The 14,033-nt window shown below is 45.6% G+C and overlaps 1 protein-coding gene across 1 annotated transcript in view; it reads right to left on the bottom strand.

The window, feature by feature from the left end:
* The window catches only part of TMEM208 (transmembrane protein 208), a 36,329-nt gene extending 23,337 nt beyond the window's left edge, over positions 1-12,992 (bottom strand). The window contains exons 1-2 of the mRNA XM_086947771.1: positions 12,861-12,992; positions 90-185 (exon numbers count right to left, since the gene is read on the bottom strand). Of these exons, the coding sequence (XP_086803897.1) occupies positions 90-185; positions 12,861-12,866 (102 nt within the window). The 5' untranslated portion in view covers positions 12,867-12,992. The remainder of the gene's footprint in view (positions 1-89; positions 186-12,860) is intronic.
* Positions 12,993-14,033: the final 1,041 nt, after the last annotated feature.

Below are 14,033 nucleotides of genomic sequence, written 5' to 3'. Positions count from 1 at the left end.
AGTAACCACATCCAAATAATGAAAGAAGAGAAGCAATAAAGACAATGGGTCTAAGGCTGACAAGCCTTAACACGTACAAAACTACTTACCACAGCTCCCAAGACAATGCGAAGATAAAATGTCAGTGTCTCCTTGTTCTCCTCGAAAATCTGCTTTTTACCTTTCGTTCCGACCTTCCCTTTGGGCTGCAAGGATGAAAAATTATTATTAGGAAAGACAATATGGACCACTATTTAACCATGAATGGTGGTAAAAGCTGGTTACATGCTGGGACTACTCGAACAGCCCGAGAAGGATAGTGTATATTTTGATCACTGTACAGTAAGCCACTAATAAGGCAAAGGAAGTTCAACACTCCTTTCCCGAGAGACTGCATTGACAGTCCGAAATGGCCAGTAATGCCCTAGGTTCACCTTTCTTAAACAATTTACAGGAACCATAGACATCTAACCCGACCAGCTTGCCTGGAGAGCCTGGGAAGGCTAGCAGACATAATTTGATTGCCATAGTCTCCTTGGGATAGACATGATATGAAAAGATTACTTGTGGTCTTTGCTTTCAGCCCTTCACCTCCAATCACAGACTCAAAATAGGCTCCTAAACCCAGTTCCCCTGCAGTAGTAAACTTTGTGTAACACAACCTTCTAGTGCCACAGACAGGAATACTTGCTTCCATGGATAAATCTAACCAGGGATCGAAAATTCTACTCGACGGCTCGCATAGTCGAGCTAAATTTAACAAGGTCGAGCTGTTTTTAGGTCCTACTCGCCCTTTCTGGCGAGTAGGAAAACAAACCAACTTTTGTCCTCTGTCTGTGAAAACGGAGAAAATGTGACAAGATAACAGGATTTAAAGGCATTTTTATTGCTCACAGAGTTAATGAGCAATAAAGATAACCAGATTTAAAGACATCTTGTCACATTTGCTCCGCTTTCACAGACGGAGGTCATGTAGGTTACATTTAGGTCGAGGAGGTACTAGTCCAGCAGGACTAGTACCATTTTTTTTTTAACCCCTTCGACGCTGATGACGAGCTGGGCTCGTCATGACGTAGCCTCCTCGCACGCTGATGACGAGCCCAGCTCGTCACGTAAAGTGCGTTTCCGCAAAACCCAGCGTGCGAGCGGAATTCCGCTAGCGCGCATGGTGTTAAAAAGTACCTCAAAACAACACCGATATTGCTTGATGGGTACTGTTCCGGTCCTCATGTCAATATGCCCGGATGCCAGCACATGTAAACTGGATATGATTACTATGGTGGGTATAAACAATGCAACCATTCCACATAATGTCTCCCCATCGTACCGTGAGGTAGCACAGCAACAATTTGCAGCAAGTACTTTGGAGCACCCCCTCAGAGAGACACAAGACACCAAATCTCTTCCCACACAAACCTCTCTAAATAGAGTACTTTCTACCAATCATGCAAAGCAAGTGAGTAGCTACTTCCTCAGCCATGTGGAAAACATCTTAGGCCTTACAAGGGATATGGTTTTCTAGATTATGGTCTTTCACTGTAACTGTAATTTAAATGTAAAGCAAATAAAAGTTTACATACATATGAACTACAATTTTACCCCAATGAAAGCATTTACAGAGAAAGCAAATACAGTGTGAATATGCTAATTAAACATATTGCAGCACAACACTCAGGCCATATTGTTTGTGATGAAGGACAACATGTTTTAGTGTAAAATGTGTCCAATGGACAAGAAGACCTAAACCCTTGCAGCACAAAAAGAAGCCATGGAAACTGAACTGTAATAAACGTTTTTTATAAAGCACATGCCATGCTAAGAACCCCTGGTCCGAACAGGCCCTAAAACACAAGGCCCTCTTTTCAGACAGCCTTCACTCGAGATGAATGGGTGAGAGGAACCCCCAAATAGGCCAGGAAAGCCAGGAGCAGGGACGGGGGTGGGGGGGGGGGGGGGGGGCGGTCACATCTGGACATTGGCAGACCTGGCATGTCAGATTACTGATCTCATTGGTGAGGGATTGGCAGAGGAGTAGGAAAAGAGGTGTTTGGAACTTTATTATATCACAGCACGACTCCAGTATGCAGGGATGTGGTGTAGCGAAGCAGAAAAACGAATCCTCAGAAAGGTGGTGGAGGGGTCATCATTTCCGGTGCGCTTGATGAAGGGAATTAATCAGTCTAACAAGATACTACAGATGATATGACAAAGGTTGAAGGCTTAGGATACTGTAGTTATTATTTATTATTATTATTATTTAGAAGTTTTCTATAGCGCTAACAAGACCCGAAGGTAGCAGAGCGCTTTACAGTAAAGGCATGAAAAGGTGGACAAAAAGACAAGTAACAAATAAAGGTGATCATCAATTGACAGTTAGGGGAGAGGAGAAGGTCGTACAGTAGGACTTCTTGGCAATAGGATACAGAGTTCTCACATAGTTCTGGGGATGGATGTTGATCCTAGTTACCCAGGACCTAGGGAACGGATGAGGAACAAGGATTTGAGTTGGCTCTTGAATTCCGCATAGGACGGTATGGTTCTGATATGCGGGGGGATAGAGTTCCATATTCTGGGGGCATTTCCTGAGAAGGAGCAGTCCGCAGTTTTCTTCTTTCATGGTTTTTGGTAGGATGAGCAGCAGGGAGTTAGAGCTTCTCAAGATTCTACTTTGGCCAGCTTTTGTGAGTTTGTTTGCCAGGTATTCTGGTTTTCCGGTGTGGAGGGCCTTGTGGGTTAGACAGGCCGTTCTGAAGGTGCTACGCATATCCACCGGGAGCCATTCAAGTTCTTTGAGTGCAGGGGAGATGTGGTCGGATTTTTTGCATCCTGTGATCATTCTTGCTGCCGCATGCAATGTTGTTTTTAATGGAGCCAGGTGTGATTTGGGGATGCCTGTTAGGATTGAGTTCCCATAGTCCAGTCTAGATAAAACTAGAGATTGCGTGGCTAGTTTGAGGTCCTTGTTGGGAATGAAAGGTTTGATTTTGTTCAGCAGTCTGAGGTTAAAGAATGCGCTTTTTGCCGAGTTCTTAATGTGGTTTGTCAGGGTTAGTTTGGGGTCTAAGGTGAAGCCCAGAGATTTTACGGAATCAGCTAGCGTGAGAGAACCTTTAAGAGCATCGATCGACTTCAGCCACTCGATGATTTGAGGGTTGTCTTCTTTGTTTGAGATGAGAAGAGTTTCGGTCTTGTCGGGATTGAGTTTCAGGTGATTCTTTGTCAGCCAATCTTGAACATCATTTAAGACGGCATTTACTCGGTGGATGTCGTTAATTGAGGAGGTTTCCAGGTAGATCTGTGTGTCATCCGCGTAGAGGTGGAAGTGGATATTGGCATTCCTGAGTAGTTTGGCGAGCGGTTCCATATAGATGTTGAAGAGCTGAGGAGAAAGTACTGATCCTTGGGGGACACCCCTGTTGACTTGCTGGGATTCGGAGGTGAAGTTCTTCATTTTTATTATTTGCGAGCGGTTGTGTAGAAAGGAGGAAAACCAATCGAGAACTACCTCGCCGAGGCCAGCTCTTACTTGCAGAGTCTTGATGAGGAGCTTATGGTCCACCGTGTCGAAAGCTGCGGATAAATCAAGGAGTATGAGGAGGCAGCATTTGTCAGCGTCAAGGGAACCGTGAATATCGTCTATGATGTTCAGCATTGCGGTTTCTGTGCTGCGGCCTTGTCTGAAGCCGGATTGGAGGGGGTCTAGGAGATTGATGTTATCCAGATGATGAGTCAATTGCAGAAGAACGCATCGTTCCAGAGTTTTGGCAAGTAGAGGGAGGTTAGATATCGGTCTGAAATTGTTCAAGTCAGTAGAGTCAAGACCGGGTTTTTTCAGCAAAGGGGTGACTTGTCCCATTTTTAGACAGTCGGAGACCACTCCGCTTTGTAGGGAGCGGTTTATGATTTTGCCCCAGATAGGTGCTAAGGTGAGCTTCATTTTTTTGATTAGTGAGGGGGGAATGGGGTCTGAGATGTGAGCTGATGGTTTGGAGGTCGAGATCAACGAGATTATCTCAGTTTCCTGCACGTGGCGAAAGCTTAGCCAACGGAGGGGGGAGGAGCCGGATGGTAGGGCCTGTGGGATGGCCGCGTTGTTCTTCGGGAGGTGTGAGTTGTTGATGTCTAGAGATAATTCGATTTTTAAGACTTTATCGTTGAAGAAGGTGGCGAAGTTATCGCATAGTTCTTTGGACTCCTGCAGGGGTGAGGGCAGAGGCTTGGATGTTTGACGTCTGATAATGTTGTAGAGCTCCTTAGGTCTGTTTTTGGAATTGGCTAGTGCCTCTCGGAAGAAGCTGGATTTCTTGTATTTGATGTGGTTGTTGTATTTCCTGCGTGCTGTTTTTAGTTGTAAGCGAAGGATGGCTGTTGGGTTGTTTCTCCACTTTCTTTCTTTGGCTCTCAAGGATCTTCTTTCTGCGTTGAGGTCCGCGTTGAACCAGGTTCTAGAAGGGGTGGCACGGCTTCTTTTGAGTTTTAGTGGAGCTAGATTATCGAGAATGGAGACTAGCTCGGAGTTGTAGTGGTCGATGAGATCATTGGTCGAGAGGTGCAAAGAGTTGTCTGGAAGAAGTGAACTTAGTTGACCTTCTAGAATGTCTTGGGGTACTTGGGAGAGGTTTCTTGACCATTTGGGGGGGGTCTTGAGGAGGTTTGAGCGGGATGATGGGGTGATTGATGTGAAATAGGATGATATGATGATCTGACCAGTCAACAGGTAGTATGTGGTTGACCGTGATTGAGTTCTTTTGTGCGATGATGGCGTCCAGTGTGGCTCCTTTGTAGTGCGTCTCCTCAGTGCAATGTTGAGTAAGGTTGTTGTCGGCGAGGAGGCTGGATAGCGATTTGATTAGAGGGTTGTGGATTTCGTTCCATCGGAGATTCAGGTCACCAAGAATTATGTTGTTGGAATCACTGAGGGCGACTTGTGCAATCAGGTTGGATAGTTGATCTCCAAACTCGTTGTTTCTGCCCGGGGGGTGATAGAGTAGATGACACAGTAGAGAGTCGTTGTCTTTGGTTTTGATGACAGCGGATAGATATTCGAATGAGTTGTACTCGGAGGAGGTTTCTGTGATGCTCCAGCTGTCCTTGTGGATGATAGCAACCCCACCTCCTCGTTGATCAATCCTTTCTTTGGAGATGAGGGAGAAACCAGGAGGTACCAGCATGTCAAGGCAGGGAGGAGATGCCTTGTTTAGCCAGGTCTCCGTGAGGAACGCAACGTCAATGTCATGTGTGAGGATAGCTTCGGCTAGGTCCGTTGCATGTAGTGAGGCCGATCTGCAGTTGATTAGGAGGCAGTTGGTGATTTTCTCCTGATTGCTGGTGGTTTTGTCTTTAGCCTCTCTAGGTATAGCGGTGAGGACTGGTAATCTCTGTCGTTTGAGGGTGGGTAGGTCTTTCCGGTAGCTCGTGATTACTTGGATTTTAGATTTAGGTGAAACTGAGATGGTAGGGTCGTAGGTAGTGGCTAGTAAGGCTGCTTCTCTGTCTGACATAGGAGCTTCTGATCTGCGCGGTCTGGAGGTCCGGTGTTTTGAGCCTGCTAGGGAGTGAGAAGAGATAGTGGTCGGGGGCCTGGTGCATGGGGCTCTGGAGTGTTCGAATTTTTTGGGACTGGAAACCGGGTCCTTGGGATATGGATCGATCGGGTGGGCATTGAGGGCTACTGTGGACCCCTGGGTGGTGTTGGCGTTGGCGAGGAGGGGGGTTCGGAGAGGGGGTTTGTGGGGTTAAGAGGCTGCTGGCGAGAGCTGCCTTCTCCAGAGCCTTTTCAAGGCGGTGGACATAGCTCTTCCAGAAAATAAATGAAAGCATGTCTACGGCACGTTGGGAAAATGGATGCATCACACTGGGGGACTTACACTGTCGAAAGGTTAATCACTTTTGGAGAATGTGACACTTTTAACGTGGGCAGACAGTATCTGGAATTTGCAAAGCCAGCTAATACAGCCAGGGAAATATGGGTGTACTTCCTGGGCACCCAACCGCAAAGTCACACCTTACAGGACCTGTTGGGGACCGAATATACTTGACACTTGATCTCTCAATTGTATAAGACACTTAAGGCCGATAGACCAAAAACCCTTTCGAAAGTCAGGCAGAGATGGGATTAGGACTTACCTGAACCACTGTCTGATCAGGAGTGGGAGGCTGCATGCATATAGGTTCAGATAATAGAAAGTAATGCAAGGTTTAAGTTGACGTATTTATATGTATTGTATAGCAGATACCTCACCCCAGAGAGACTTCACAAAATATATCCAGATAAATCCACTGCTTAAACAAGATGCACTAAAAACAATGCAATATCTAAACAAGTTATATGAATATGTGGGCTATTGTGTAATACTGGGAAGAGGAAGTGAGAAATCTGAGACAGGCATCCTCCTTTAAACTATTTATTTATGGGTTTGTACCGCGCTGGAATCGACTCCCGAAGGAGTATCTCCGCGCCAAGACAAGAGAACAGCTCACGAGAGGGAAGGACTAAAGAGCTCGAAAGGGTGCTAAGGTTGGAATAAAAATGTTTTTAACAGTTTCCTAAATGTCAGATGATTGGTGCAATGTCTAAGAGAGTCAGGGAGTTTGTTCCAAAGGCATGGGCCCAGATAGGAAAGTGCTTTACCACCCTGTCTGGCCCTTCTGACGGTTAGGATTTGAAGAAGGGACTGGTTGCTGGAACGCAGGTTGTGTACTGGGTTGTAGGGAGCAAACTTCCCAGCCAGATACGCAGGGCCCAAGCCGTGTAAGCCCTTGTGGACCACACAGCAGGTCTTAATCTTAATCCGTTGACGGATCGGCAGCCAATGGAGTTTTTCCAGCAACGGGCGTGAGGGGGATCTGGGTGGTGCATTTAGAACCAACCTAGCAGCAGTATTTTGTACCACCTGGAGCCTGCAAAGAAGGCTATCATTTGCTGAAAGCAACAGTCTGTTGCAATAATCCAGGCGGTTGAGTACCAGTGCCTGAACAAGGGTCTTTCTAACAGAATCCGGTAAAAGAGGAAACACTCTACGAAGAAGTCCCATAGCATGAAAACAGGACCCAACTGTTTGATTTACATGTTCCTTTAATGAAAGACTTCGAAGAGGCATTGCTTGTTGAGTCTTATACTGAAACCCAAAAAGGACAAAACCCAGTATAAATTTGCTTCTCTGTGTCACCTATGCGGTAAACGCAGCATAACAATACAGTGGATGTCACCTTGATCCCCCACTTACTCTGCTTGGCTGCGGCACATGAGGGAATAGGCCTTGGCAGAAGAAAAGCACATCGAAAGAAGTGTGTATGGATGACAAAGCTGCAGAGGACTTCGCTCTATGGGAAGAAATACTCAACGTGTTCTCCGACCCCGTCAACTCGATTGGTGGTGCGGACAATTCAAAGATGATAGGTTTAGATGGGGCAGTGTTGGTTGGGGTGGAAGGGGCGAATATTGTAAACAGAAAATGAGTGAGGATCTCGAACAACAAAGATTTTGTGACTGACTGAAAAATGCCCCATTGAAAATGGCACATAAGTGAGGACGAACAGCGGTCTGTCAATTTTTGGAGGCAGTAGATTCCTTCTATATGAACATTTTGTTGATTGTGTGATTACCTAGTTGTGTCTTGGTGGTCGGCGATGTGGGGGCTGGAGGGGAGACAAGTTCTTGCTCTAAACCTTGCCAACACTGGGCTTCATGCATCAACGATTTAGTTATATGAAAACAACCCTAATAAAGATATATTACAAAAAAACTGTGTTCAGGCGCTGATGAATAGAGCCTTCCACCATCGTCAGTGGTGTTCTGAAGCAGCCCAGCCCCACAAGTTGAAAGTAAAGGTGTGTCCCCTGGTGATAGTAATTGGACACAAAGCAAGCTGGAGCACAGTGGGCTGCAGAAAGTCAAAAGGGATGGTAAAAGAAGGGACTCACTCTCATTTCAACTATAATGCTACAAACCACAGGGCCAGGGTATTGACTGAACCAAGGACAGGGCAAACAGCTGATACAATAAAGTAGCTCCGTGACTCATGAAAACATTGACATTGTGTAGTATCATCCATGGAAAGAAGTACAGGAAGGCTGATGTAAGTTCAAAGAGAGTTTATTGTAAACTCCAAAGTTAGAGACCTCATCCTCTGAAGTCAAGCAGGCAACTGACTCAGCTTGAGATCCAACATTCTAAGTACAGATGTTCTAAGTTAGAACTGCATGCACATGCAAGTAACACTTTACAAGTTGAATATAAATAAATGTGGGATACCACACATTGATATAGGGTATGTCAATTCACATTTGAAATATGAAAACCAGCATCGTTATGCAATTGCAGCACATTCTTCAGCTGGGCACCCTTTACTATGGATTTAGAGTAGCCATCTATCAAACTAAATAAAACATTTATGTTATTTTGTTGCCTTTTACTGTTTATTAGAGACTTAATTCAGTCTTAAGATTAGACTAGTTTGTTCAAGTTAGTGTAATAGTAAATATAGTGCATATTAGCTGAATGTTTCGTTTGCTCATCATGGCAACACTGTCACACCACTGACATAAGAGATTCCTTATTCTTAATAAACTTATAATACATGAGAAACTGCAATTCCTGTACAAAAACTAGACTTTAATTTCTTTATAATATAAAATGTGTGACGCACCCAGTCATCTATTATAAAGAAAATACTTCAGACTCAACTGTAGTTAGTTATTACAGTTGAGCTTTGGTGTCACAATGCCTGCTGCTAGACCCAGCAACCGAGGGGCAAGGGAGGTCAAGAAGTGTAAATAAAGTAGCTGTTTAAGAGTGAAAACAAAACATTGTTTTTCCTTCTTCTGCTCTGTTTTTCTAGCTGTACAATGACAAGCAGAAAGTAGATATTTATGGTAACATGTTTATTTTTGTCACTCATTGGCAGTGGGGCAGCAAGGGGGCCTCCTCCCGCTCCTACCTGCTGTCTCTGGATGGCAATCACTCCCCCCCTCCCACCGCTCTACAAAGCAGTCGTCGCGGGTGGTAATCGGCGGAATCTCAACAGCACCCACACCGCACTTCAATGCAGCAATCGCAACAGGTGTAGCTACGCCACTGCTCCTTGGGCAACTATAGAAAAGTTAAAATCTTTCTGCAACTTTCTACTTTAAAAAAAACCTTGCATTAAACGGATTCCATTACCTTTTTGCAACAAAACTCCAACAGCTTTTTGTGAAGCGTTTAATTTTGCACTCGAAATTATTTTTTTATTCTTCATGTTTGCAAACGTGGACTCTTTTTCACATGAAAGAGCTACCTCGTAAGGATTTAAGTGGTTTTGGGAAAGGTGATGTGTAACAATGTATTATAAGGGATAATGTGCCCACTGCCATACATTGTAAGGATATTTGTAGGAAGGTGACCCATTTTGATATGGTCTCACCCACTTTTTGCCTGGTATCTGATGTAATTTTGTCATAAGTGCACTGGTTCCTGCTATCCGGAGCCTCAGTGCCAGATCTTTCCCTAAAACTGTACAATAGTACCCCGATTTGGCAATAATTTTAGCAACCCCTGTAAGTCCCTAGTAAATGGTACCCCTGGTACCTAGGGCAAGGAGGCTAAAAAGGGTATCTAAGGGCTGCAGCATGTATTGTGCCACACAGAGGGATCCCTCAGAACCAACATGCAAGCTGCCGTTGCGGCTGCGTGCCATGGTGCAGAGAAAAGTGAAAACACAACATGGCACACCTTCCGAGTGCCATGCCTGCAGACAGTACAGGTAAGTTACTACAGCAGGCTTTAAAGCCCTATGGCAGGGTACACTATACTACATGTGTGGACATATCTGCATGAGCAGATATGCCTCTGTGATGTCTAAACTGATTCTTCAATATTACAAGTGAACAGGGAAGCCGTTTTGAGTACATGTGCTGGACACTAGTATTTAGGAGTTCCCCAGCTACATAATGGCTTCAGTTAAAATCTAAAGAGGTTTGGTATCAAACGTCTCATTTCATTAAACCCATGCTGATGCCAGTGATGGATTTATTAGTACATGCACCAAAAGGGAACCTTAGAGGTGCCCCTTGAAAACCTACCGACCACTAGTGTGCTGGCTGACTGGTGTAGACCTATCTACCACCACAGGCAGGTTTCTGACCCCCAGCAGGTGAGAGTATGAACTCTCTGAGGGCAGAGACAATACCTACTCCGGCCTGAGGATTTTGTCACCTCCTCCAAGCAGGATGGCTAAGTGATAACTTATCAGGGCAGGAGGCTTCAAAGGCCTCTGCTGTCTTTGATATGGGACCCAAGGCTTCCCCAGACAGCAGAAATGCCACCCCTGCCCCATTTGGCCCCATGACAGGTGGGAACATTAGCTAGTCAATAGGCATATTACCCTCTCAGGTTTGTACCACTCATAAGGTTGACTACCTAGTGTGAACACAATTTATAGAATTCCACCATCTTAATGTTGGTAGAATACGGCTCTCTGGGGCAGGTTTATGCCCACTTCCCACAGGAAGTAATCATATAGAGGATGTAGGCACTCTGAAGGCAAGTACCCCATTGACTACTACCTGTCACTCCCTTTAACAACTCTAAAGTGAGTATTTAGGTGGCACCCCTGACACCAGAAACCTAGATTCCACGGATCAAGTAGAGAGGACATAGAAGAGCCGCAAGAAAAGAAGACGGACTGTGGACCTTTGGCGTCAAACCCTGCCTGCAAGAAGTCTCGACAATTATGACCAGCGACTCGTCCAGCAGCTGACCAGCTTCCAAGAGTCCTGGGAGACCCTTCGCAAATTGCCAGCAATCTCCATTGGAATAGAGGAGCTACTCTTCTGCAGTCAGAAGGCACCGAAAAGCAAAGTCTGGTTCACCGAGTTGCCACTCTCCGGCCAGCCAGATGCCACAGCGCCCCAGGAAGAGGTACTTGTGCTCCTGTAGGTCAGATCTGTTCCCCTATCATGTGAGAGGACACCACGACCTACTTGAGATGCACAGTAACAATACCCAGGGTACTGGACCCCTTCCATCAAACAAAGACTGTGAGAGTCCAGTCTGGACTCCAACGACACCAAGCAGCCATCGAGGGCTGTCAGCATGGCAGAGATCCACTTCCATAGTGTCCCAGCTGTCCTCATTATACACCCTCAACTGGCGAGACAGACAACCACAAGGCCGTAGGATGCACAGAGCCCAACTAACTTTTTCACACTGTACCCCAGCCCGGGTACCAACAAACTGACCGGGCTCCCTTGTCCCAGGACCCCTGTGACCCGAGCCCCCCGTTGAGAACTCACAAACATGTCCCCAAATCCCCCCCAGCAGCCTTTTCCAGGTGGTCCCTGCTTTCTTCCTACTGGCGTGGCACACACAGATACCAAACCGACCAGCTCCTCTGCACCCAGATGCCCCAGGGCAGGTAACGAGTAGCTGCTGGCGGTAGTTTGGACCTTGGCCCCCTACGACCCTAAGTCCTGAAGAAGACCCCCTGAAACAAGCGACAAATAACTATATGCAAACATATGCCTCTTCTCTCTTAAGGAAGTATCACCGTGTAAAGGAGCAGTGTATGTGAACATTTCGGTACACTCCACTGGCTACCCGTGGCGGATCGGGTCAAATTTAAATCCCTGGTCATTGCTCATCGAGCCCTCTACGGCCGCGGGCCCGCCTATTTACAGAAGCGGTTCTCCTTTTATGTCTGTCTGAGACAACTGCCGTCTTCAACTCTCCTTCTAGCTAGGGTGCCCCGTTTCATCCGCCACAAGCTTGGCGTCTGCCCTCTGGCTGTTAAGGCTACCCAGGCTTGGAATGCCCATCCATTTCTACTGCGAAATACTCAAGACCCGTTAGCCTTCAAGAAACTTTTAAAAACTCACCTGTTACCGTAAATGATGGTGGTGAAGCTCAGGTACTGGTCTTGAATCCGCGCTGCGAAACTCTTCGGAGTAGCTTTTGCGCGTTAAAAGAACACTTAACAACAGTAACAATAAAGGCACCTCGAATTGAACTATTTACATGCCTGTAAAAATTCATAACTGCAACAGTACTTAGTTGATACATTTCTTGGTATCAAAATGTATATAAAAATATGACTTGTTATTCTAAATCGGTCTTGAGTTTATTCTCAAGTGCGTCTCATTTATTGCCTCTGCGAGTACAACAAATGATTAGCACTACTCTCTGATTGCCTAAACTGCTCGCCCACACTACCAGAAGAGAGAGAATTTAGTGTTATCCTTTTTTTCCTTTGTAAATCAATAAGGGTTACCTGGCCTCTTTACACAGTGTACCTCGTTTTGGTCCACTATATAAAGAGCCAGCTTCCTACAATATTGTGAGTCACTTTGCAGTCCAATAACCTTTTAAAAGAACTCTGCCTTCAGACAGGCGGTAAGAAAGAGGAAAGGTTGCAACAAAAAGAAATAGGTCAGTCCCCATCAAGTTCCACCCTTGCCAGGGATTATTACTTTTTGCCAACAACACCTCATTCAGCAGCAACGATAAGGTATGTAGCAAGAAAGGTCGGGTGCACAGTATATCGAGCTGGGATGCTGCAGGAGCTCACCTTTTCCCGTTAACACTTCATTAGCCCTTTGTGTGACGATGTGAAGGTGCGACTGGCAGGAGTGTTACTAGGAGTGACTCGCATACTATGAGCCACGTTTGCTAGGTCTATCCACCAGTAGGTATTGCTAGGGCATAACAAGTCATGGCATAAAAATTAGAGCTCGATAGGGACCCGTTTCGGGGCCCCCTTTTTAAACCTACCAGTGCTGAGCACCGGTAGGACACGACCCACTTAGAATAAATTGAGAATGACAAGGCGCATCGAGCTCGAAGTCTGAATGGATAAGGGCAGGAACGCAGTGTGTCTCTCTTCATTCATTCCTTCGGTACTCACCGCCATAGCTCCCGAGAAATGAATCTGAGGGACGACTGACAGCACCAACGAAAGAAACCACCACCTCAGCACAACATGATTTTCCGGCGCACTATGATGATGTCATAGCGCCACTCATAGTCGCTTCTCTGACGTTTCTGCAACGCTCTCACCATTTTCAGATTGAGCCAGTATCCGAATAGAATATATTAGAAGAGTACACCTTAGCAACCAGCGACACCAAGTAACAAGGTCGTAAAGTCGGATGCTATTCGTTAACTTGTTCAGACAAGGAAGTTGAAAAGGAAAAAGATAAAGTAGGCATTCGTGTCAGACCCGCAAGTTGGCTAAACGCATATGCCTGGTAGATCCTAACGGTTAGTATCAGGTTTATTTGGCCAGGAGTTGAGGACAGTCGGAACTCTATATCTTTGGATGGCCGGGAAAGAGACTATTTGGGTTGGGATTTGTATTATTTATTTATGCGTTTTTATATAGCGCGGACTTTCCCCGAAGGTGTCAGAGCGCTTTACAATAGGAACAGAGCTGATACATGAGAACATTACAAGTGAACAAATTACAAAAGCAAACGCTAAGTTACATGAGGCAAAAGTGACAATCGTGAGCAAACAAATACAAGAGGTAGCAAACGGTGCATTACAGGAGGAAAAAGTGACGTGTGCAGGTTACAAAAGCGTACAAAGTACAAGTAGAGGAAAATACTGCAATACATGGCAGACACTCAGACACAAGAACAAACGTTACGTAGGCAATGGTGGCACTTGTGCAAGTATCGAAAGCAAACAAAATGTAAGAGGTAGCAAACTGTGTTACAAGAGAAAAGTAACGTCTGCATGTTACAAAAGAGTACCAAACACAGGTAAAAGGGTAATACTGCAATAAATGGCAGACTCTCAAACCACAAGAACACACTGGGAGGGCACTTCCATAGTCATGGAGAATAGAATTTTCTATAATAAAAGGTCTTCCTTCAGATAATAGAGAGGGCATGAATTAAATTTGGAAGTGCCTTTGAAGGACGAAAACTCTGAGGTCAGTTTTGAAGGCCTGGGAGGTGGAGGCGGAGGTGGTCCGGAGCTGAGGCGGAAGTGAGTTCCAGATTCTCACCGCGTTGCCTGAAAAGGATTGGGCCATCGATCTTTCCTTCTTGAAAGTGAGAGGTTCAAGCAGTAG

Source organism: Lissotriton vulgaris, chromosome 12 (genome assembly GCF_964263255.1).
Source record: "Lissotriton vulgaris chromosome 12, aLisVul1.2, whole genome shotgun sequence".
NCBI classification, from domain to species: domain Eukaryota; kingdom Metazoa; phylum Chordata; class Amphibia; order Caudata; family Salamandridae; genus Lissotriton; species Lissotriton vulgaris.
Note: the sequence above shows the minus strand (reverse complement) of the source record. Positions and strands in the feature narration are given on the sequence as shown.